At 36.7% G+C, this 19,414-nt stretch overlaps 1 protein-coding gene across 8 annotated transcripts in view; it reads right to left on the bottom strand.

Annotated features, from left to right (window-relative positions):
• Positions 1 to 19,414, bottom strand: part of C13H1orf141 (chromosome 13 C1orf141 homolog) — a 152,133-nt gene that overhangs the window by 1,611 nt on the left and 131,108 nt on the right. For all 8 annotated transcript variants that reach the window (XM_072974236.1, XM_072974232.1, XM_072974231.1 and 5 more), the window contains 4 exons: positions 10,103 to 10,200; positions 8,540 to 8,607; positions 6,269 to 6,411; positions 1,203 to 1,386 (listed from right to left, as the gene is read on the bottom strand). In XM_072974236.1, coding sequence (XP_072830337.1) covers positions 1,203 to 1,386; positions 6,269 to 6,411; positions 8,540 to 8,607; positions 10,103 to 10,200 — 493 coding nt within the window. The remainder of the gene's footprint in view (positions 1 to 1,202; positions 1,387 to 6,268; positions 6,412 to 8,539; positions 8,608 to 10,102; positions 10,201 to 19,414) is intronic.

The following is a 19,414-nucleotide window of genomic DNA, read 5'->3' as shown; positions in this document are numbered from 1 at the left end:
ATTCATTATTGTACTCCAATACTTAGCGCAATAAAAAGTGCTCAATATATATCTGTGGAATAAAATAGCCAAAGTGACAGACTGACTTAAAAATAGATTATTTTTATTACAGTAGTAGCAAAATCTATATGAGCTACTCACTAAACTCTTTTCCACATTTCCATCAATGGGAAAAAAGATCAACTCCACAGAAACTCATCAAATGTGAATATTACCAGTATTTAATTTGTAAACTTTAAGTCAATGCTACTTTTCTTTTAGCAATATCATTAATGAAAGAAATTGGAGTCATCTAATTGTATATTAGTGTCCTTAGTGTGAAAGGCACATTAATGTTTATGATTACTGAAAAAATGACAAAAGATCTAGTTTTGCTATCCACTGGTGATGACAATGTTACCTATTTAGCTACAGTAGTAGAGGTTTGTCAGTTTTTTGGTCTGCCCAACACCTTAGGGAATTCTCTATCTTGCAAGTCTGTGTACCCTTAGGTAGAGGCAAAAACTAGCTTTATCAGCCCCTAAGGTTAGGATATAGGTGTGTGACTAGGCTCTATGATTCTTCTCTACCTAAGACAGTCTTTAGTTCAGAAAAAGCAAGTCCTATGAAACGTAGGCACTGACAACACTATTCTAATGAGGATGGTGGTAGAGATATCTAGCTTTGCAGGGTAGTGGTGGCCAAGGTCTTAGAAACAGTGTCTCCCACCCAGAAGCAGAGTTCTAAACTTTTTCTGTGACAACAGCATGGCCCCAGTGGAGCAATCTGGGGCTGTACCAAGGTGACTCCTGACTGGATAGCTTTCAAGCCAGACTATCTCTCCAGTATTGCTAGAGACTCTGAGCTACCACATAGCCTTTAATAAATGTATTTCTAGGTGAAAATAGCTAAAATAGATTGATAGAAAAGTGAAACATAATCCAGTCATATAAAAAACCACATTTTTATTTCTTTTATTATCAAGAAAATTTGATAAATCCTTCTTCATAAAGAAAAATACAAAAATTTCAGCTGGTGCAAAGGAATCTCCAGTTTTGGGGTGGGGGTTCTGAAAAGAATATTAAGAATTTGTGCGGTTGTCACTTCAGAACATGAAGTCAAGATGGAAGAAGAAGTTATCAAAGATTCTGGTTACTGGAATATGATATTCCCACAAGTAGTAATAATACACACTTTTACTGAACAGAAGATGTTTTTATTACCATGTGAGAAGTTGCTGTCTTTGCCGGACAAATGCTGATTATCTTGGCATTTGGCCTTTCCAGTTCGTCCTCAAAGCACAAAGGGAGTGAGTTTCTCTTTCTTGCTGAATATTCATTTAATTGATCACTTATGATGGATTCATTTTCTTTTGCACTAAAATCATTCATCTGTGAAGATTTTATCCTGAAAATGAACAAAGTTCAGCATAAAGGTTTATAAGGCTGATTTCAGCTTGTCAGTTCTTGTCTGCCTCTCCCATTCCTCCAAATCATTGTTAACATCTCCTTCAAACCCTCTGCCATACTTTCAACCTGACAAGACCATCCTTTTCTGCTTGGTTTGTGTGTGTGTGTGGTGGGGGGGACTGCAAAAGCAGGGGTGGAAGCAAAACAGTAATATGTGTGCGTCTTTGGTTTTTGAGTGGGGAGGAGGTGGATTAGGTAGGTTGAGGAGAACACCAAGGAAGAGAGTATATTTGCCACCTCCTTTGTTGAGATTCTGGGACAAAAGTGCTTTGCAGAGCAGCTTCCTGCCAACACAGGGGGACCCCAGATTTGCTATCAGATTGAAATGACGTGGTTAGGCGGAGAGAACATATAGTTTCCATTCCAGGCCTCCCTCCGTTCACATGTGACATGGGCACTGAGTTTAGGCTTGCCAACAAGCTTACCATTGCAGGGGCACAGTAACCCACAGCAGGGGCCTGGCCTGCATGAGGTGCAGGCAGTCTAAGAACAGATGAAGACATGACAGAGACTAGGTGAGTTCTACCACACTAATGATAGCTGAGATGGGATCGTACCCAAGTTCAGAGAGAATAGACTGTTAAGTTCATGAACCACAGATGTCAGCAGCCACAGAACATCTAGGAAAGAGACCAGCAGTACAAGCGTACTGACCAAGATCCTTGGTCAAGTACCTTTTCCTCAATGCCACAAAGTCCAGGGAGCCCCTCACTCATATACTCAGATACCATCTTAGAAAGAAACAAGACTGTTAAAACTAAAGAGGCTGTGCAGTATTGCTCCAAAGTTTAAAACACAATGGATTAATATGGATTGTTTTCATTACACAGTTTGAGGATCTTATGAGAAATATTAGAATTTTATATAAAAAGAAAAAGCTACTTTTTTCACATCCATGTTGTAATGTAATTAAATCTCTCTACTACAAAAACACAATTGTATTCTCTTCATTCGTTTTTCGATGTCTTCTCCATTTGACTGTGAACTTGCAGCAGATACAGCGTGTCTGAATGTCACCTTGTGTCATATGTGTGTGACCTTGTCTGAATGTGACTGTGACTAGCTAAGTAGTCTTAGAACAGTCATTGCACTATAGTAGGGGCCTAAATGGTCATAATAAGCCAGAACAAATTCGTTCTGGTCTACTAGAAAATAAAAGACAGAACTCTTTTTCTTAGAAACATCACTGAACAAAATAAATGTTAAAAATTTTAACATAAATTACCTTTTAGTAACAATCTCTAGTGACCAAGCAAGTCAAATGATCCCCTAGGGTTTTTTTTTTTTTTTCAGTTTGAGCTGAAATTATAAAAGATTTTTAGAAAAGACACATATATATTTTAGCATTTTGAAAATATGCTGTGTAAAATATTTTACTATGTAAAATAACATGGAAAGTATGTGATATAGTGCATGATTTGTAGTAGTTACTCGGTAAAAACTTCTTAAGTGAACAAGATAGCACTGGAAAGGACTGAGAAGGGGTGGTGGGAGATGGCTGGCTTCAACTTACATTTTGGAGGTAGATCCAACTGTACTGACTAGTGGCTTAGATATGGAGTATTATGGAAAAAGAGAAATCAAGGATGATTTTTCATTTTTGCCCTCATCAGTTGAGTAGAGGCCATTTACAAAAATGGGAAAGGCAAGTAGGAGAAAGCCAGGGCCACTGTTTGAAACAAAGGGTTGGGCTGAGGTTCCCTGGCTTGTGAAACGAGACTAAAATCACTCCTTCCCACTGTCAACTGGGTGACTAGGAATTAAGTCAAACCACATCCAGGCCTGATGACTGGATCCACCATATCCCCAAGATTTCCCTGGCAGGGAAGCCCCATATACAACTCTAAAATTTGGCTTGGTGTGAGGGCCCGGAGAGTTGAGTGTCAGCAACTGCAAAACTTCAGGAAAGGGGAGAGTAGGTGAACTACATGGTGAATGAAGAGAGAGCCTTCCAAAATTCTAAAATGCATGAAAAATACAAAGCCAAGAAAGACAGCTAACAAAGTCAACAAGTAGAAGATAAATTTAGCAATAAAATTAAATAGAAGAATCTAAAAATAACTTTAAAATTCTTACAGTATCTGAATTCTAAGATGAATATTAGCATTGTCATAATTTGACAGTGTCAATTGCTGACATCTTAGATTCGATCAATATGGAATGTTTAGGAACTCAAAAGACATAAAAATATCGTTAGCTCTGATAGCACCATTTCATCCTCAATAATTATCTTATATTTTCAAATCTAATTTCATAGGATTGCTATTTCCTTTAATTCTTGAGCATATGAATAATTATCGTCTATCTTTTCTCCTGTTTCATGGGGTACAAATTCTGTCAAAGTTTGGCCATTAGCTGTCTTCTAAATTATTTCCTTTGTTTGAAACAGAATTTTTGATAGGTCCCGTGTTTTGTTTTTATTTTTTCCATCTACTCATCTTTGAATCTGGACTTAATATTAGTCCAAAACTAGGAGGGGTACATTTTCTTTGGATGTTCTCCCTGTTTACCTGACTATTATTAAATTCTTCCCTTAGAAATTAACAGATAAATCCAGATGTTGTTACCTGTTATCGATTCAGGCATCCAGCTGGCTGAGTACACTGGTGAGGGAGGTGGGGCCCTGAAAATTCATGGGGAAATTTGTTCCTATGTTTTGTGAAACCTCTTCATGACTCTAACGTGGCAGTGGCGGTGGGTACTCTGTCCATAAATGTGTGAGGTGTCACTTAAGTTCCAGTTTTTTGCCTCTCTCTAGGGGTAAGCAAGTCAGTTTGGGGAAGAATTCAGTCAAAGAATGGTCCTGTGGCTCTTGCGCTGTTTGATGGGTCGTGTGTTTTTATTTAGACAGTTATCTGTGTGGTTATTGTTCACATTTGCAAAGATGATTCTTAAAAAATTGTATCTTGTCTCTTCTGTTGTCAACCCTCCTTTCAAGATCTTGTTCCCTCTAGATTAGGAGGTTTCTCCCCTAACTGAATACATCTGAAGCAATCTTAAAAACACTGCTTGGAACGCTGGTGACTTTCAATGAGGAAAGGGATCCCAAAAGGGAGGATTTCCCCTATTTCTGTGATTCATCATTGATAATAAATCCTTTTTCTTTGTGTGTGTATGGAGGGTGGTGGGGAAGTGGTGGTTAATAGAAATATTTTCAGAGTATCTTCTACTGGCTCCTTCAATAGTCTTCCTTTTTTTCTCGGAATAGAAATTGTGCATTGACTTCTGGAGTCCTTCAATCTACTTCATATTGTAATAGATATGTAGCAGATTTTCTTTGCGTCTGAGATAAAACGTCCTGGTTTCAATTTTATGAATTTTTCTTCTCTACTTTTCTTCCTTTTGTTATTCATTTTGGCCAGGATAAACATGTATTTATGTTGCCAAATTTTCCAGAAGTCTTAACTTGGGATTTTGATAAAACAACTGTAATGCTTCTTTTGTAGAAAGACTTGAGAAATTTTATAAAAGAAAACTTGCTTTGCTTAAAGGGTAGAACAGCCTGCCACTGCTATCAGGGAAGGCTTCAGAGATGTGACTTCTGAGTGGAATCTTAAAGGATAATGTGCTAAGCAGAGGTCTGCCTACTTAAGAGTCTTTTTTCCCCCTTTCTGTGCTAACAGAACTCTGATCTTATTCATTTTTCTCCAAGCAACGGTGTCCTTCAAGGGAGGCTGGACTCCCTCCTAACTCAAGGAAATGAATCTTGAATGATTGAAGCACATGCTTTTCAAAATGTGAGGTAAAACCCATCAATTTAGACACTAAATCAATTTAGCATCTCCAGCCCAACATTTTAAAAAGTAGAATAGAATAGAATAGGAATGTATCACATGGATCCTTAGTAATAACTGTACAAAACTCTAAAACACTGCAGTCAAGTTCAACTATAAAGAGAAAGACAAATAATTAAGTGTCTATGAACCTGAATCTTCTGTTCCATATATGTATGTGTGCGTGTTGTTGTGATATGAAAAGCTGGAAAAATTGATTTAAGCTGATAATGATTTACTGGTTTAGATATGGGTGCATGACTGTATTCTAACGAAGGAAACACCAGGGGAGGTCTGCTGGAGGGCTTTGGGGATTATTTTCCTCATTGTTACAAAGAGACTAAAGAGCTTTTCTCTTTTCCAGTGGATGTTGTTACCAGTTATCTTGAACAGCAGTCACCATCTTGTACTTGTACTTTTAGCAAGCTAGGAGAACAAGCTGCTTGCTCAGACAGTTGAGGAAACGTGGAGGAGCTGGATATTTGATGGACTCATTAAACCCTGAATTAACTGGAACTGCCTTACTGATGGACTTCTTGCTATTTGAGATTATAAATATCTTTATTGTTTAAATTGCAGCTAGCAGTGTCCCAACTGCTAAAGATGAATAGGAATCTATCAGATAGAGAAGTACATTCTAAACAGAGAGAACAGAATGGGTCAAATCACACATTAGTTGGAACAGACTGTTCGTTGTGATTAGAACCATTATGAGTAAGGAGACAGAACAGATAGCTGGAAAGATACCATATGCCATATTAAGGAATCTAAACTTCACCATCTTTGTAATAGTCTTCAGATGTTATTAAGTAGTGAAATAATGTGGTAATATGATTAGATAATGATATTCCTTGGTTAAAGGTTTTCTTAATGCTTATATCTTTTTAAAAATTGAAGTACAGTTAGTTTAGAATGTTGTGTCAATTCTAGCGTACAGCATAATGTTTCAGTCATATATGTACATACATATATTCCTCAATGCTTATATCTTAAAGTTAGATGCAGTTAATTTTCAGTTATTTCAATATAAATATGCAATGTGTATACCTGTTAACAGAGTCTTCTTCCTCCTTATAAGCATTAGGTTGAATGCTGGATACAGAAGAAATGATTGTAGAACCCAAAGTTCTTCTACATTGTTGTTGTTTATGCTGCAAATGTAGCTCATGCAAGGGCTTAGCATTTTCCATCTACGCAACAAGAAAAATCAGGAGTCAGATAAAGAAGATGTGGTATATATATATACTATGGAATACTAATTGGCCATAAAAATGAATAAAATAATGCCATTTGCAGCAACACGGATGGACGTAGAGAGTATCATACTAAGTGAAGTATGATATTTTATTCACATATAATGAAAAAGGTACATGCTTCTTTTTTGGAGGTTGTATATCATAGAGGTAAAGATCATGAATTAGATTGCTGGGTTCTTCCTGGCTCTCTTGCTTATAATTTGATTTCAGCCGAGTTCCTTACTTTTGGAACTTTTTTTCTGAACTATAAAATAGGAATAATAATGGTACTTACTTCATCAGGTTATTGAGGGTGTAAATTACACATGTATATATATTTTGCATATGAATATATATATTTCATGTATAAATAAATTGATTATATATTATATATTTCTTTGAATATATATATATTTGAACAGTGCTTGGCACTGTTGTATATTTACTATTACTGTCATTATCCACAAGGAAAAAAAAAGGCAAGTAGGAACCCCAGAAAAAGTATACAAGACAGTTAAGATCTAAGTATAAGGGAAAACTAATACATGGCATTATTTTGGAGTAGCTGTTGGAGAATAAGAAGAGAGCCTATTGTTTTTACATTGTACCCATCTGGGAAAAAAAAAACATAATCCTAGCACATTACTTTGTTCTACAATGAATAATTATTTACAAAAACGTCATAATAATATAAATACTGTTTATAGCGTTTGAGTTTTAGAATTAACATACAGACAAAGCATAAAGGCTTTATCAGAGTTGCAAGCTGCATATAACCATTGACCTCAAAAAGGTAAAAATAAAGATATACTTGACCTAGGGAAAAAAATGTGAAGGAAAGGCTAAAACCGCTAAGATCTTCATCTTATGTAAAGAGGAATCAGGAGTTAGTGATTAAAGTTGATAGAAAAGAAAAAAGCATTTAGATGTATTATTTCAAGGTACGAAAGTTAAAACAGAAGAAGCAGAAAACTAACTATCAAAGATCCAAGAAAGGAAAGAGGGAGAGAGGGGAGATGTAGAGCAGTATCAATAAACTAATTCCGATCTTTGTTACGGGATTATTCAGTAGGTAATGCTAAAAGTTAATAAATTAAGAAAATCAACAGAAGCTCATTCTTTAGAATTATAGAGTTAATCTTAAGAGGAATTGAAACCCCAAATGGTTAAACATGGTTGCTTCTGAAAAGAGGAAATTAGAATAGGAAGTTATGCGTGGAAGAATTTTGTGTTTTTGTATTACTTAATTTATAAAGTCATATGTATATATTAACTTGTTTTTAAAAAATTTAAATGTTTTATATAAGATGCTAGTAAATTTGCATTTTGTCAATATTTTAAAAAATTATAAAAAGTAGAAATATGCAATAAAATTATAACATGTTATTAAATATGGTGCAAAGTATGTATTTCTTCATGTTTCATTCTGCATATTAGCAATAAACAAAGTTAATAATACATTAACACCCAAGAGACTCTCTTAAATGACTTTCTTTTGCTGATTCTCTGTACTAATTTCTCTCTCTAGTCTCCCAGATAAAACTTACTGAATGATAGCCAAGGCATGCTCGATGGTCAAGCCTGGTTGACCACTTCAGAGGATGCCCATGACCCTCTACTCAAGTGGGTAGTAGCAAGAGTCAACAGTGTTGGTGCAAACTTGTTATGACAGTTGTTATTGTATTTATGTAAGTTAAATAAGTATAACAAAAATGGTCTTGGCTACACACCAAAAGATTAATAAATGGATGTATATTTTCATATTTTATGTTAACATAAAATATTTAAATTATGCATATATAGTTTTCTATGAGGTCCTGTCTTAACTGACTTTATGATAACTGCTAGTACTTATCACATTCAATAAATTCTACTGTATCGACTGTCCAACAAATAATACATTATTTTCTCTATTATTTCTATACATAGTTTTGCAAAATATCAGAGATGAAATTACTGTAAAATTTTATGCTTCTGAATTCTAAAATCCATTTGAACTTGGGATTTGTAGAAGCATGTATAAATCTATTAGGGCTAATTGGAATTTCTTTTAAATAATTGTAAGTACACAAATTAAACCTACCTCTCTTGTATCCTTAAGATAACGAAATGATCTAATAGGTCTTGATTTTAGATTTTCTTCAACTGGCTCTAAAGAAACAAATCCAAACATAAATGATATTTCTATACTATTAGACTACTTCTAATTTAACTCAATAAACGATTTTCTCTACTTGTAGCAAACTTTTTAGAAATGTAGTTTGATAATTTTATATGCTTACATGATGCTGTTTTTACATTTTTAGAGCTAAGTATATTCTAGAATAATTTGCTTTTAAAATGAATTTCTATTAACAGCATATAACTTTCAATTACTTATTATTATATAGTAAAGCTGTATTTTCTTAGGAAAAACATTCCTAAATAAAACAGAATCATACTTGATAGTCAAATAAAACTTTTCATTAATTCCTTTGAAAATAGAAATATTTCCCTCAACCTGCCATTCAGAGGATAGTCTGGATTGAGATACAAATGAAGGACTTAACAGCATTTCTATGCTATTTTGAACTACAAGACTGGGTAAGATCACCCAAGGAAAGACTGTAGAAACAGAGGCAGGCTCAGGATAGAGCTCTGAGCAAATACAGTATTTTAAGGATAGAGAAGAGAAATTAAGAAGAGAGGGTGGGAAGGGGTTAAGATAGCAGAAAAACAGGAGAGTGTTAAGAAGAGGGAGTGATCAACTAACTATAAACTATTGAGGGGTGGAAGAAAATGAAAACAGAAAAACATCCTTTGGACTTAGCAACACGGAGATCATCAGTAGTCTTTTAAAATTTGCATTCTTTTTTACTGAAGGACAGTCAGTTTACAATGTTGTGTCAGTTTCAGGTGTACAACACAACGTTTCAGTCTGTGATCAGTACTCTTAATCAGTGTAGCTTCAGTAGAATGGTGGAGTCAAAAACCGGTTTGGAGTAGGTTGAAGTTTGAACAAATTTGAGGAAGTACAGTGTACGTAACACAAATCTTTAGAGGAATTAGATTATGAAGAGCAGCAGAGAAATGAGGCAATACGGGGCAATGTGGAGTCAAGGAGCATTAGTCAACATTGATGAGAATGACACAATTAAATGCGTGTTTTTAAAAAATAATGCCAGAGGAAGAAAAACAAAGACAACACAAAACACTTAAATTCTCTGAGAATCATTATAGGTGGCTCCTAGTTCATAGATGCCTGAAGTTTCTAGGAAAGTGAATTCCTTGACAGTCTCTACAGAGTAAATTTCTATTAAGTAAGATGTTCATACTTCAGTGATTTTTTTAAAACAATAATAAGGAAATTCTTAGGATTGAGCTGGAGATTTTCCTTCTAGAAAAATAAACATAAAACATATTTTTAATTTGTGAATGGACAAATTGTCCATTCTGATACTTACCATCTTTCTCTTAGGAAATTCTTCTTCATAGCTCACTGACATCTTTCACACTGCAGTTACAATCCATATACATTCAAGCAAATGCTTTCAACAGAAACACCAAATTCTAAGAACTTTTAAGACGCATATTAATAAATAATGAAGTATATAATATGAACACTCATACATCAAAGGAGAAGTAAGTGTGTTACAGAAAGCATTACCTATTGACTTGATTTCTTGAATTTTTATATTTGTTGGCACAAAGTGTGGTCTTAAATTTGCCTTTTTAGGTTCAGGCTTATTTTTGAAGGAGCTATATCTGGAAGACATAAAATTAATCTAAATTAAAATAATCCAAAAATTTACAAAACTAACCTAAAAAATAAATTTGGAGAGATGTGGTGAAGTCCCAGTTATATAGATGTGAATTGTTGCTGTTTTAATATACTATAGTACAACGTGTAAAAGATCAGGACTGATTAAGCAGGAGCTGAAAATATTAGTGGTAATCACTGAAAATAGAGAAAACCGCTGTTGTCCTAGGATTGAGGGCACTCAGGAAAGAACTGTCCACAAGCTGGATTAACCCCTTTAGAAAAATACACTGGAAATTTGTTAATTGAGATATTGGGGACATTGCCAACTCTAGTCAAAGTGGAGGGATGTGCAATTAGGGTCAGTTCAGATTCCAGAGCAGTATACCAGATAGGATCACAGCAACTATTTATTGTAAACGTGAATTTTCCTCCACTAAATTCTTTAAATGACTATTGACAATATGTAAGAAGGTTAATGGTACTACATAATTCATGATATTTCTGACCTCCAAATGCTGGAGTAACCTATGACTCAGTCAGTCCTCAGACACTCATCCTTAGTTGATACCATCTAGTCCCACACCTTTAAATATTATCCATAGGCAATGTCCTCCAGATTTATAGTACAGACACCAAACCCTTCCCTGAGCTCCAGATTTACACACAATAGCTACCTGACTTCTGCAGTTTGATGTGTTACGGGAATTTCAAACCTACATTCAAAAACAAATGTTTGTTTCCACTTCCTTCCCACTCTGTTCCTTACCTTGGCTTTCCCCTTTCCTTCAACCAGAGGGTTAGGCCAAAAACCTTGCGGTCATCTTTGACTTCTCTTTCTCTTACTCTTATTCCCAATCTCTCAGCAAATCTCATTGGATCTTTCTTTGAAATACATTCCAGACCCAACCACTTCTTTCCTTGTTACTTCTACCTTAGTCTGAGACCCCTTCATCTCTTATCTGAACTATACCTATACATCCCTAGTCGTCCTCTGTCTGCTCTCTCTGCTATCACGCTTGTCCCCAACAGTCTTTTTGCAATGCAACCATGGTGACACCTGTAAAATATGAACAGGATTGTCATTTCCCTCCAACTGTTTCCTGTCAGACTGAAATAAATTTAAAACTTCTCACTGCGAGAAAGAAACCTCCCTCCTCTCCAGTTCTCGTATTTCCAAGTAGAGAAGCTTCCATTGAATGCCTCTGCGCACCGCTTAGCCCGTCTCCTCCACATGGAACCAGAGTGAATTTTTTGGCTGCGTGTTTTAAGGTGAGGAGCTTAAGCATCCACTGAAGGACCTTGACCCTTGCTCTTCCCTCTGCCTATAATAGTCTTTCCCTAGGTAATGACAAGCTGACTCACTTAAGTCACAATAGAAGTATTTCATAAGTCTCTACTTATATTTCCATTATTCCAGGACGTAGTAAAAATTGAAATATAGACATAAGAAATTGTGTTATATTTAGGTGTGTAACATAATGATTTGATATCTGTATATGCTGTGAAATGATTACCATGTAAGTTTAGTTAGCATCCATTACAATACATGGTTACATTTGTGTGTGTGTGTGTGTGTGATGAGAACTTAAAAGATCTATTCTCTTAAGCAGGGAGAGTATAGGTCAGTGGTAGAGTGCATACCTAGCATGCACAAGGTCCTGGGTTCAATCCCCAGTACCTCCATCAAAAACATAAACAAGTAAACTTTATTACTTCCTCCCAGAAAATTAATTAATTAATTTTTTAAAAAGATCTACTCTCTCAGCAACCTGCAAATATGCAATACAGTATTGTTAACTATAGTCACCATGCTGTACATTACATCCCCAGGACTTACTTATCTTATAACTGGAAGTTTTATATCTTTCAATTTCACCATAGGCTCTTTAGGACTAGAGTTGTCCAGCAAATGATGACTGAGAAAGAAGATGGTAACAGTGGTTGGATAAGTAAGAAATGTTGACCTTTCTCTCTCCCTCCTCTCTTACTCCCATACAGAGAGGTGCTGGTAAATACATAATAGCCTTTCTTCCAAGTGTAGTTCCAGCGTGAATGTTGGTTGATACTTTCATTTACTTTAAGAAATAACATGAAAGTGAAACAATGAAGACACAGGTTGGAACGTCACTAATTCATCAATAGCATAAGCTACTTCTTTGCAGAGCCAGATAATTTTTGAATACTAGAATATTTTCTCGGTTTTTCATACTATTCAGAGTATAATGGCTAATGGCAAGACAAACTCTTAGGTTTAATCTTCATTGTTAATGTTTTCTCCCTTACTTTCATAAATCTAGACAAATAACAAATCAAATCCTGACTTGTGATTTTGCCCAGTTTTTGTGGTGTAAATACCTCTATAGCTGATTTCAAGCTTCAAGTGAGACTTCATTGAATATGGAATTGAGAAGAAATATGCAGTAGCATGATATTAATTATAATTCCACCATATGGATACAATGGATGTAGGTAAGTTCAAAACAATTAGGTAATGGTAAAGTGTAATAATTAGGAAGTGATGAGTTTTGAGTATTATCCTTATTTTTAGTATGTTATTGAATTTTTAGTTTACATAATTGAATTTAAATAATGACTGTATTTAATAACTATCTCACAAAATTCCTACACATTCAACAATCAGCTCTAACATACTGGTGGAAGCTGGCTCTAGCACATCATTGTTCCCATACTAGAAGGGAAAAGACGATTAACAGAGGCAAGAGGAGGAGGTGTGCTAGAGGAAGACCACACCCACCTCCCAATCACAGGTAGAGGGACAGGAAGAATCAAATTATTGGCGATACCCTTTTTTGATTTCAGGTCCTCCAGTGTTGCTAGACTGGCTCCTGTGGGGGAAGAGAAAGCCTCAACTAATATGTAGGATCAAAATACTAAATCGGACAGACTTTTAATAACCAAAAATTATCAGAGTGAAATTGGAGAAATATAAAACTGTTTTATGCTACATGTTTGTGAGTTGAGAATAGGTGATGAAACAGTTAATGTTTTATTTTAGATTAAAAAAAATCTGTATTTATAAGTGAGAATCCTCAATGGTTTTACATTCTTATGGTCAGACTCGAAGATGAAAGCTATTTTTACAAAAAGAATTAAAACGATTCCATCTTTGTATATGTTTAGAATCCACTTAGATAGTTCTTTGAAACTTTGAAGAAATTCATCCTTGACACAGATTCAAGGTGGTGCTTTTGTAAAAGATAGTTTTTAACTAGTTTCTCAAAATTTTCTAGTTATTGATTTATTTTTCTTGTTAAGACTATTTTCAACATATATATTTTCCCACATCATCCATCACACCCACGTTTCAAAGCAGCATAGCTATACAAATTACTCAATTATTTTCATTTCTTCTACATCTATGACTATAGCTCCTTTCTCATTACTAATATTGTGCCTTCATGTTGCCTGTTTTTTTCCTTTTCAATTTCTCAAATTACGGTCATTTTAACATTCTTTGGGGAGGCCTTTGACATATTAATTTTGCAAAGTGCTCTTAAAAATTCAGCGTGTTTATGAGAGGAAAGTCAAAATTTGGTAGAAGTATTGAGAGGGGACAGGTTTTTTTTTTTTTTTGGTCCTTCAGTAATGCACACTTAACATAATTTATTTTAAAAAATTGAATTAAGTGCTAGATATTTGGTTTATAAAATTAACTATACACAAACTCTGCCCTCAGCTAATCATGTCTTTCCTTCCTAGTTTATATAGTTTCTCATCATGTTGTTTTATTATTTAAAATTTTATTATATGGATTAATTTTGTGGACTTAGTTGAGGTATAACTAAATTATAAATCCTGCTACCTAGAAAAGACAGACTTATAGGATATACAGAATGGGTATATAAATGGATTATTTCTATGCCCAGAGGGATCTGGATAAGGATGGTCTATTATTCACTGAGGAATGAGCTACAATTACTTTTATCACCCAGGTTTTAAGAAGGGCCAAAGGATCTGTCATTCTACCCCCAAGCTCCTTCCTTCCAAGTAGGTGTCAAAAACTGTGAAAGGTCTAAGATTTGACCCGACTTACAAAATAACAAGTTAGCCCACCACAGTTTCATCTCTTCTGGCAGAAGACATGAGACTCCTGGGTCGGAGGCAAAGGACTATTTATTACTCACATCAGCAGGAGCAGCACCTTCTGCATCAGTTCTGTGAGCCCCGGTTCCACAGGGCAGCAAGCAGAGGGCCAGATGACACCTGCACACACAGTGGGTTATGTGATAGGAATGGAGCCTTCAGTTTAAAGGAACCCAAATCTTTTGTAATGGACTGTAACGTGCCTGCTTTTGCTCAGAGCGGGGCACTTTCTCTGTCTTCCAAGGCTGTTTGCTATATAGATGTCCGTGAAAAGATAGGGAAAAAGGCAGCCAGTGCTTCTGCTCACAAGATGTACAGAAATACAAGAGACCTGTGGAGAATTTCCCCCCAACAGTAGGAGGAAGCAATGGGAGAGTAAGAGTCTAGGAACAAAAGTTGAGTTCCTAGCACTGGCTTCTCATAGAATATGAGGGATGGATCTTGGAATTATAAATTTGGTGGGTTAATCCACTAGCAATAAAATTATAGATCTGCTTTTCATAAGTTGTATTGGTTTTGGGCTGCTTGAAAAGTTTTTTAATTCATCCCCCCCCCCCGACCCTTTTACTTATATTTAGAAAAACTCCCTGTGAAAATATATTCTGTTGCAGTTGAGTCAAAGGGAATACCGGTAAAGCCTTTGCTTTGGTGCTGCGTGGGCTGGGTTTGAAGGAAGGCTGCTGCACGTGCCTGGGCTGGACCACGGAAGTGGTCCTGGCACACGAAGGAAGAAACCCAGCAGAAAGGAACAGCTCAGATGGAAGCACGGAAGTTGATCTAAAAGCTGCCTCTTTCCAACTGGAATTCTCTTATAGACTACTTACCTGGTAATTCTTTGGGATGTTTTATGTTTTTTCAGAACAGCCACTCTGAGATGAAAGTCCAGAGTTTTCATTCAGGCACCATGGGAAAACCTCAAATACAACTTTGTGTAATAAAGATATCCAGTTTGGATCCCCATTTTACTCATATTTAAGTTAAATGTGGATAAAATATTTCTCCAAGTAAGTTCCTCAGAAAGAAAAAAATAAGCAGATTACATTCTAAAGTCCTTCAAGTCCAAAAACTTGTCTCTCTTTTGTTCTCATGTATAAACGATGATTCATCCATATAACGAATTTCTGGATTGCTATTCTGTTCAAAAGCTGAAAATGGTTTACTGTTTTCCAGCCTCAGAGATGCAGATGAGACACATGAAACTTACTGGATTTCCTTTCCTTTATGATTAACCAGTTTTTCCCCCTGCCTTGGGAATTGAGTAATTTTACCATAAGTCTAGCACTTAGTAAGACTTTTGATCTGAAAATTTAAGTCTGTCTGAAACAAAGGTACTTCTTATGTTTCTTTGATTATTTCCTCATCATCTGTTTCTCGCTCTCCTGATTTTTGTATTAAAGTATATTTATATATCGAGTATCCTAAAACTGCACTAAATGTCTCTTTTCAACCTGATTTCCATTTGGGGGGGGCATTTTTATAAGATTGTGCTTGATCTTTACTTGATCTTCTAGATCATCAACTGAGTCTTCATCTGTTTTCTATTTTCAATCTCACTCGGATTCTGATTCAAAAATGTCTATTTTTTTTAAATCCCTTTTCCTCCTGTTTACTTCTTTTCTTAAGAGACATTTTCTGCAGTTCTCTTCTGTTTCCTCTCATAAATCTGCCTCATTCGGAGCCACCTGTTTCGATTGTTTGGCTTCATCTCCCTCCTCCACGTGAGTCCTCTTATATGACCTGTGGTTTCTCTTTACTCATTTCAGGGAGTAAGGTTCCTGCAGTGCCTCGGAAGGCCAGGCTATTTGGGACTCAGGGAGTAGCAAGCAGTGAGAGAAAAGATTCTTTTGCAATGGATCAGTGGCAGACAGGCTGTCATGTGAAGGTCTCTTGACTGAGGGAGTGAGAGAGAAAGAGGCCCCTAGAAATGGTTCTCAAACCTCTAGTTGTATATTAACATCCAGGGTGCTCTGGAAAAGCCCCTATGCCCAGACTCTGCCGCACTAGTTAAATCATGGTCTGTAGGGCAGCGCTCAGCGTATTTTCCAAAAGTTCTCACGTGAGCAGCCATTGTTGAGAAGCTTTGCGGGAGAGTCTCAGGTTGCTCCAGGCATGAGCAGTAAGTGGGAGTCCTCTTCCAGGTGTAGGGACGAGGAAGTGTCCAGCCCAAGAGTGAAGTTCTTCCCACAGAGAGCTGGAGGAGACAAGGCTGTCACCTTCCCCGAATCCTCCTGGGGCCTTTAAGGAGCCTGCACCCACGTAAGTGAGAAACTGTGGGCAGTAGCAAGCAAGGCATGAATCTGTTTTCACTCACTTAAATGTCTCCTCCTTCTCTTTGCTTCCTGCTCCCACCCCACCCCACCTGTCCCAAGTCACGCTTTACCTGAGATTCTAGAAATGATTGCCATGTCTAAACATGGCTCAACTGGATCTCATTACTATATTATTTTGAATGATTAGAACATATAATTGTATATTGCAAAAAATACAGCTTATATTTTTGTTGTTGAGTCTTTTTTTTAAAATGACTACTATACGTTGGGGAATTTAAACTCTTCACATATATTAATTCATTAATTCTCACAGCTCTATGGGATACCTATCATTCTTATCCCCAATGTCAAGATGAGGAGACTGAGGCACAAAGAGGTCATGTGACTTGTCCAAGGTCATAACTAGCAGGAAGCAAAGCTAAGATGCACACCTGGCAGCTAATCTATATCGTCATCCTCTTAATCTCTGTCCTAATGCCACACAGAGTATGACATGTATATTGAACTACAGTAAGAAGGAATTTGACCAACTAAATTTCAGTACAGGTTGCACCGTATTCTCTAATCCTATTTCATCATCTTTCCTGCATGCAAATTTATACTTTTGTCATAAAAATATTTCTGAAAGGAATATTCTTTTGGTTTTACATTTAGGAAAATAGTTCTTCTAATGAGAAGCCCCTATTAATCTAAACGAAAAATATTCTTAATCTGTCCATTTGCCCCCAACTTATTTCCTGTTTCTTACCACTTAATAAGTGGTAAAGTCACCATTTTCACCTGATAATTCAGTACTGAATGCTTAGGTAACAAAGAAAGCACTTAATTTCTCTTTGAAAATTTCTTAGGTTCCAGGTAATTTTAAAAAAAGATTTTTGTTAAAATGAGTATGGCTCTATTGTAAAAGATCCAATTATGAAAAGTTGCAAAGAAGGGTAGATTTGATGTTCACTGACAAGCCTTAAAGATTATATGTAAATGAAAGGCAAAAGAGTGAGAGAGATTTTTGAATAACTATAAAACTCTCTGCTTATCAGGAAAGTAATCCTAGGAAGGTCCTTCCAGCAGATTTTGGGTATTTGTGGCCATCCCCTTTATCAGTACCCATTTATCCAAGAAAAATACAGAAATCCTGAGCTAATACTAGCATGGAAAAGATGTCTCTGGGAGTAACTGAGAAAGAAGCCCTATAAATTTTAATCGTTCTCAATCCTAGCCTTACGTAAGAATCATCTGGGGAATCTTAAAAAATAGTAATGCCTGGGCCTTACTCCAAACTAATTAAAGTTGAATCCAATTATTTTAAAGCTCCCCAGGTAATACTAACATGCAGGTGGGTTAAAAACCACTGCTCTGAACACAAAGCTCAGCTACCCTTCAGCCTGGGTAGGTTTCATCAGCTAGGCGATCACAGCACCAGGGTGAGGGTTGCTATGGTACTCAGCAAGCCAAGGAGAAACGGAACACATGCCGGTGTTGGGTAGCACGACTAGAGCGGGACACAGCTAGAGCAGTGACTCAAAGGGTGGTCCCTGGACCAGCAGTGTCAGCATTACCTGGAAACTTACTAGACATACAAATTATCAGGTCACCGCCCAGACCTACAGAATCAAACACTATGCCAGTGGGGCTCCCCAGTTTGTCCTCCATGTTTGAGAACCACTGGGCTACAGTAGTACTTTTCAGCCATTAGTGTCAATGGGAATCACCTGGGGGATCTGGTCAACTGCAGCTTTAGTCTGGAAGAGGGTCAGAGATTCTATACTTCAAACAAGCTGCCAGGTGATACTGATGCTGCTGGATGGAGGATCATACTTTGAGGAGCAAGAGGCCAGGGATAAAAAAATGGAAGAGGCATGCAGTTACCAGGAGTCACTCTGGTCCTGGCAGTGGTGGTTATGACGTAAGGTTTAGGCTAAACTGAAAGCTGTGTGATCAGATTTGACATCTGGGCTCAGTGTAGGAGTGAGGTTTGTGAGCACTGGTGGAGGCTGATATCCTGTTATAATTAACATAACTTGGAGATCAGGAGCTGCATCTCAAGATTTGGAAAAATTACATCTATCCAATATAGCCATTGTAATCAGCATATCGTTGCTGACATGAGGTGAAAAACACTTGCTGCCATATGCTCTGTCATTTAAGTAATCATTCTATCATGGCTGAAAAGGACTCACTGCAAGATGATTTGTTTCCTGGAAGAGGCAGTTTCTGGAGATACTATGAATTCTTATAAAATGAGGGAGGAGCCCTCATAATTTTTAACGACCTCTTTTGCTATTTAACGATATTTCTATAATCCAAACGTGAGTATGCATTGCCCTGTTTAAATCCTTCAGCAGCTCCTCACTGAAGGAAACTGTCCAGAGTTCTTTACCTGGTTCACAAGGCCCTTGCTGATGTGGACTTATTTTAGCCTCATTTCTTACCAAGCCATCTCCAGTGTCTACCCCATATCCCTTTCTAGCCTAGCAACACTGAACTACTTTTGGTTCTTCAAATGGGCTGGGCTTTCCTTTGCCTCTGGCTGACCCTTTGCCCGTATTATTGCCTTGGCCAGGAATCTATTTCTCTCTTTTAAATCTTGTTGCCCCTTCATTAACTCTCTGGGTCTCACCTGAGGGGCCACCTCCTCTAGGAAACTTTTGCTGATCCGCATATCTGGAATCTCTCTGTAGCAGCTGGTGTTTGCCTGTTCACTTATTTGAATCCCCCACCGAAGAGGTATATTTCACTGTTATTGTAACATCCCCATAGCAGTTACTTGAAAATCACTTGGGGAATAAAATCAATAAATGAAAATTACTGTAGTGGGTGACAGCAGAGCTATTGTTAACAAAAA

The sequence above is a fragment of the Vicugna pacos genome, chromosome 13 (assembly GCF_048564905.1).
Source record: "Vicugna pacos chromosome 13, VicPac4, whole genome shotgun sequence".
In the NCBI taxonomy this organism is placed as follows: domain Eukaryota; kingdom Metazoa; phylum Chordata; class Mammalia; order Artiodactyla; family Camelidae; genus Vicugna; species Vicugna pacos.
This window is presented reverse-complemented; position numbering and strand designations above follow the sequence as displayed.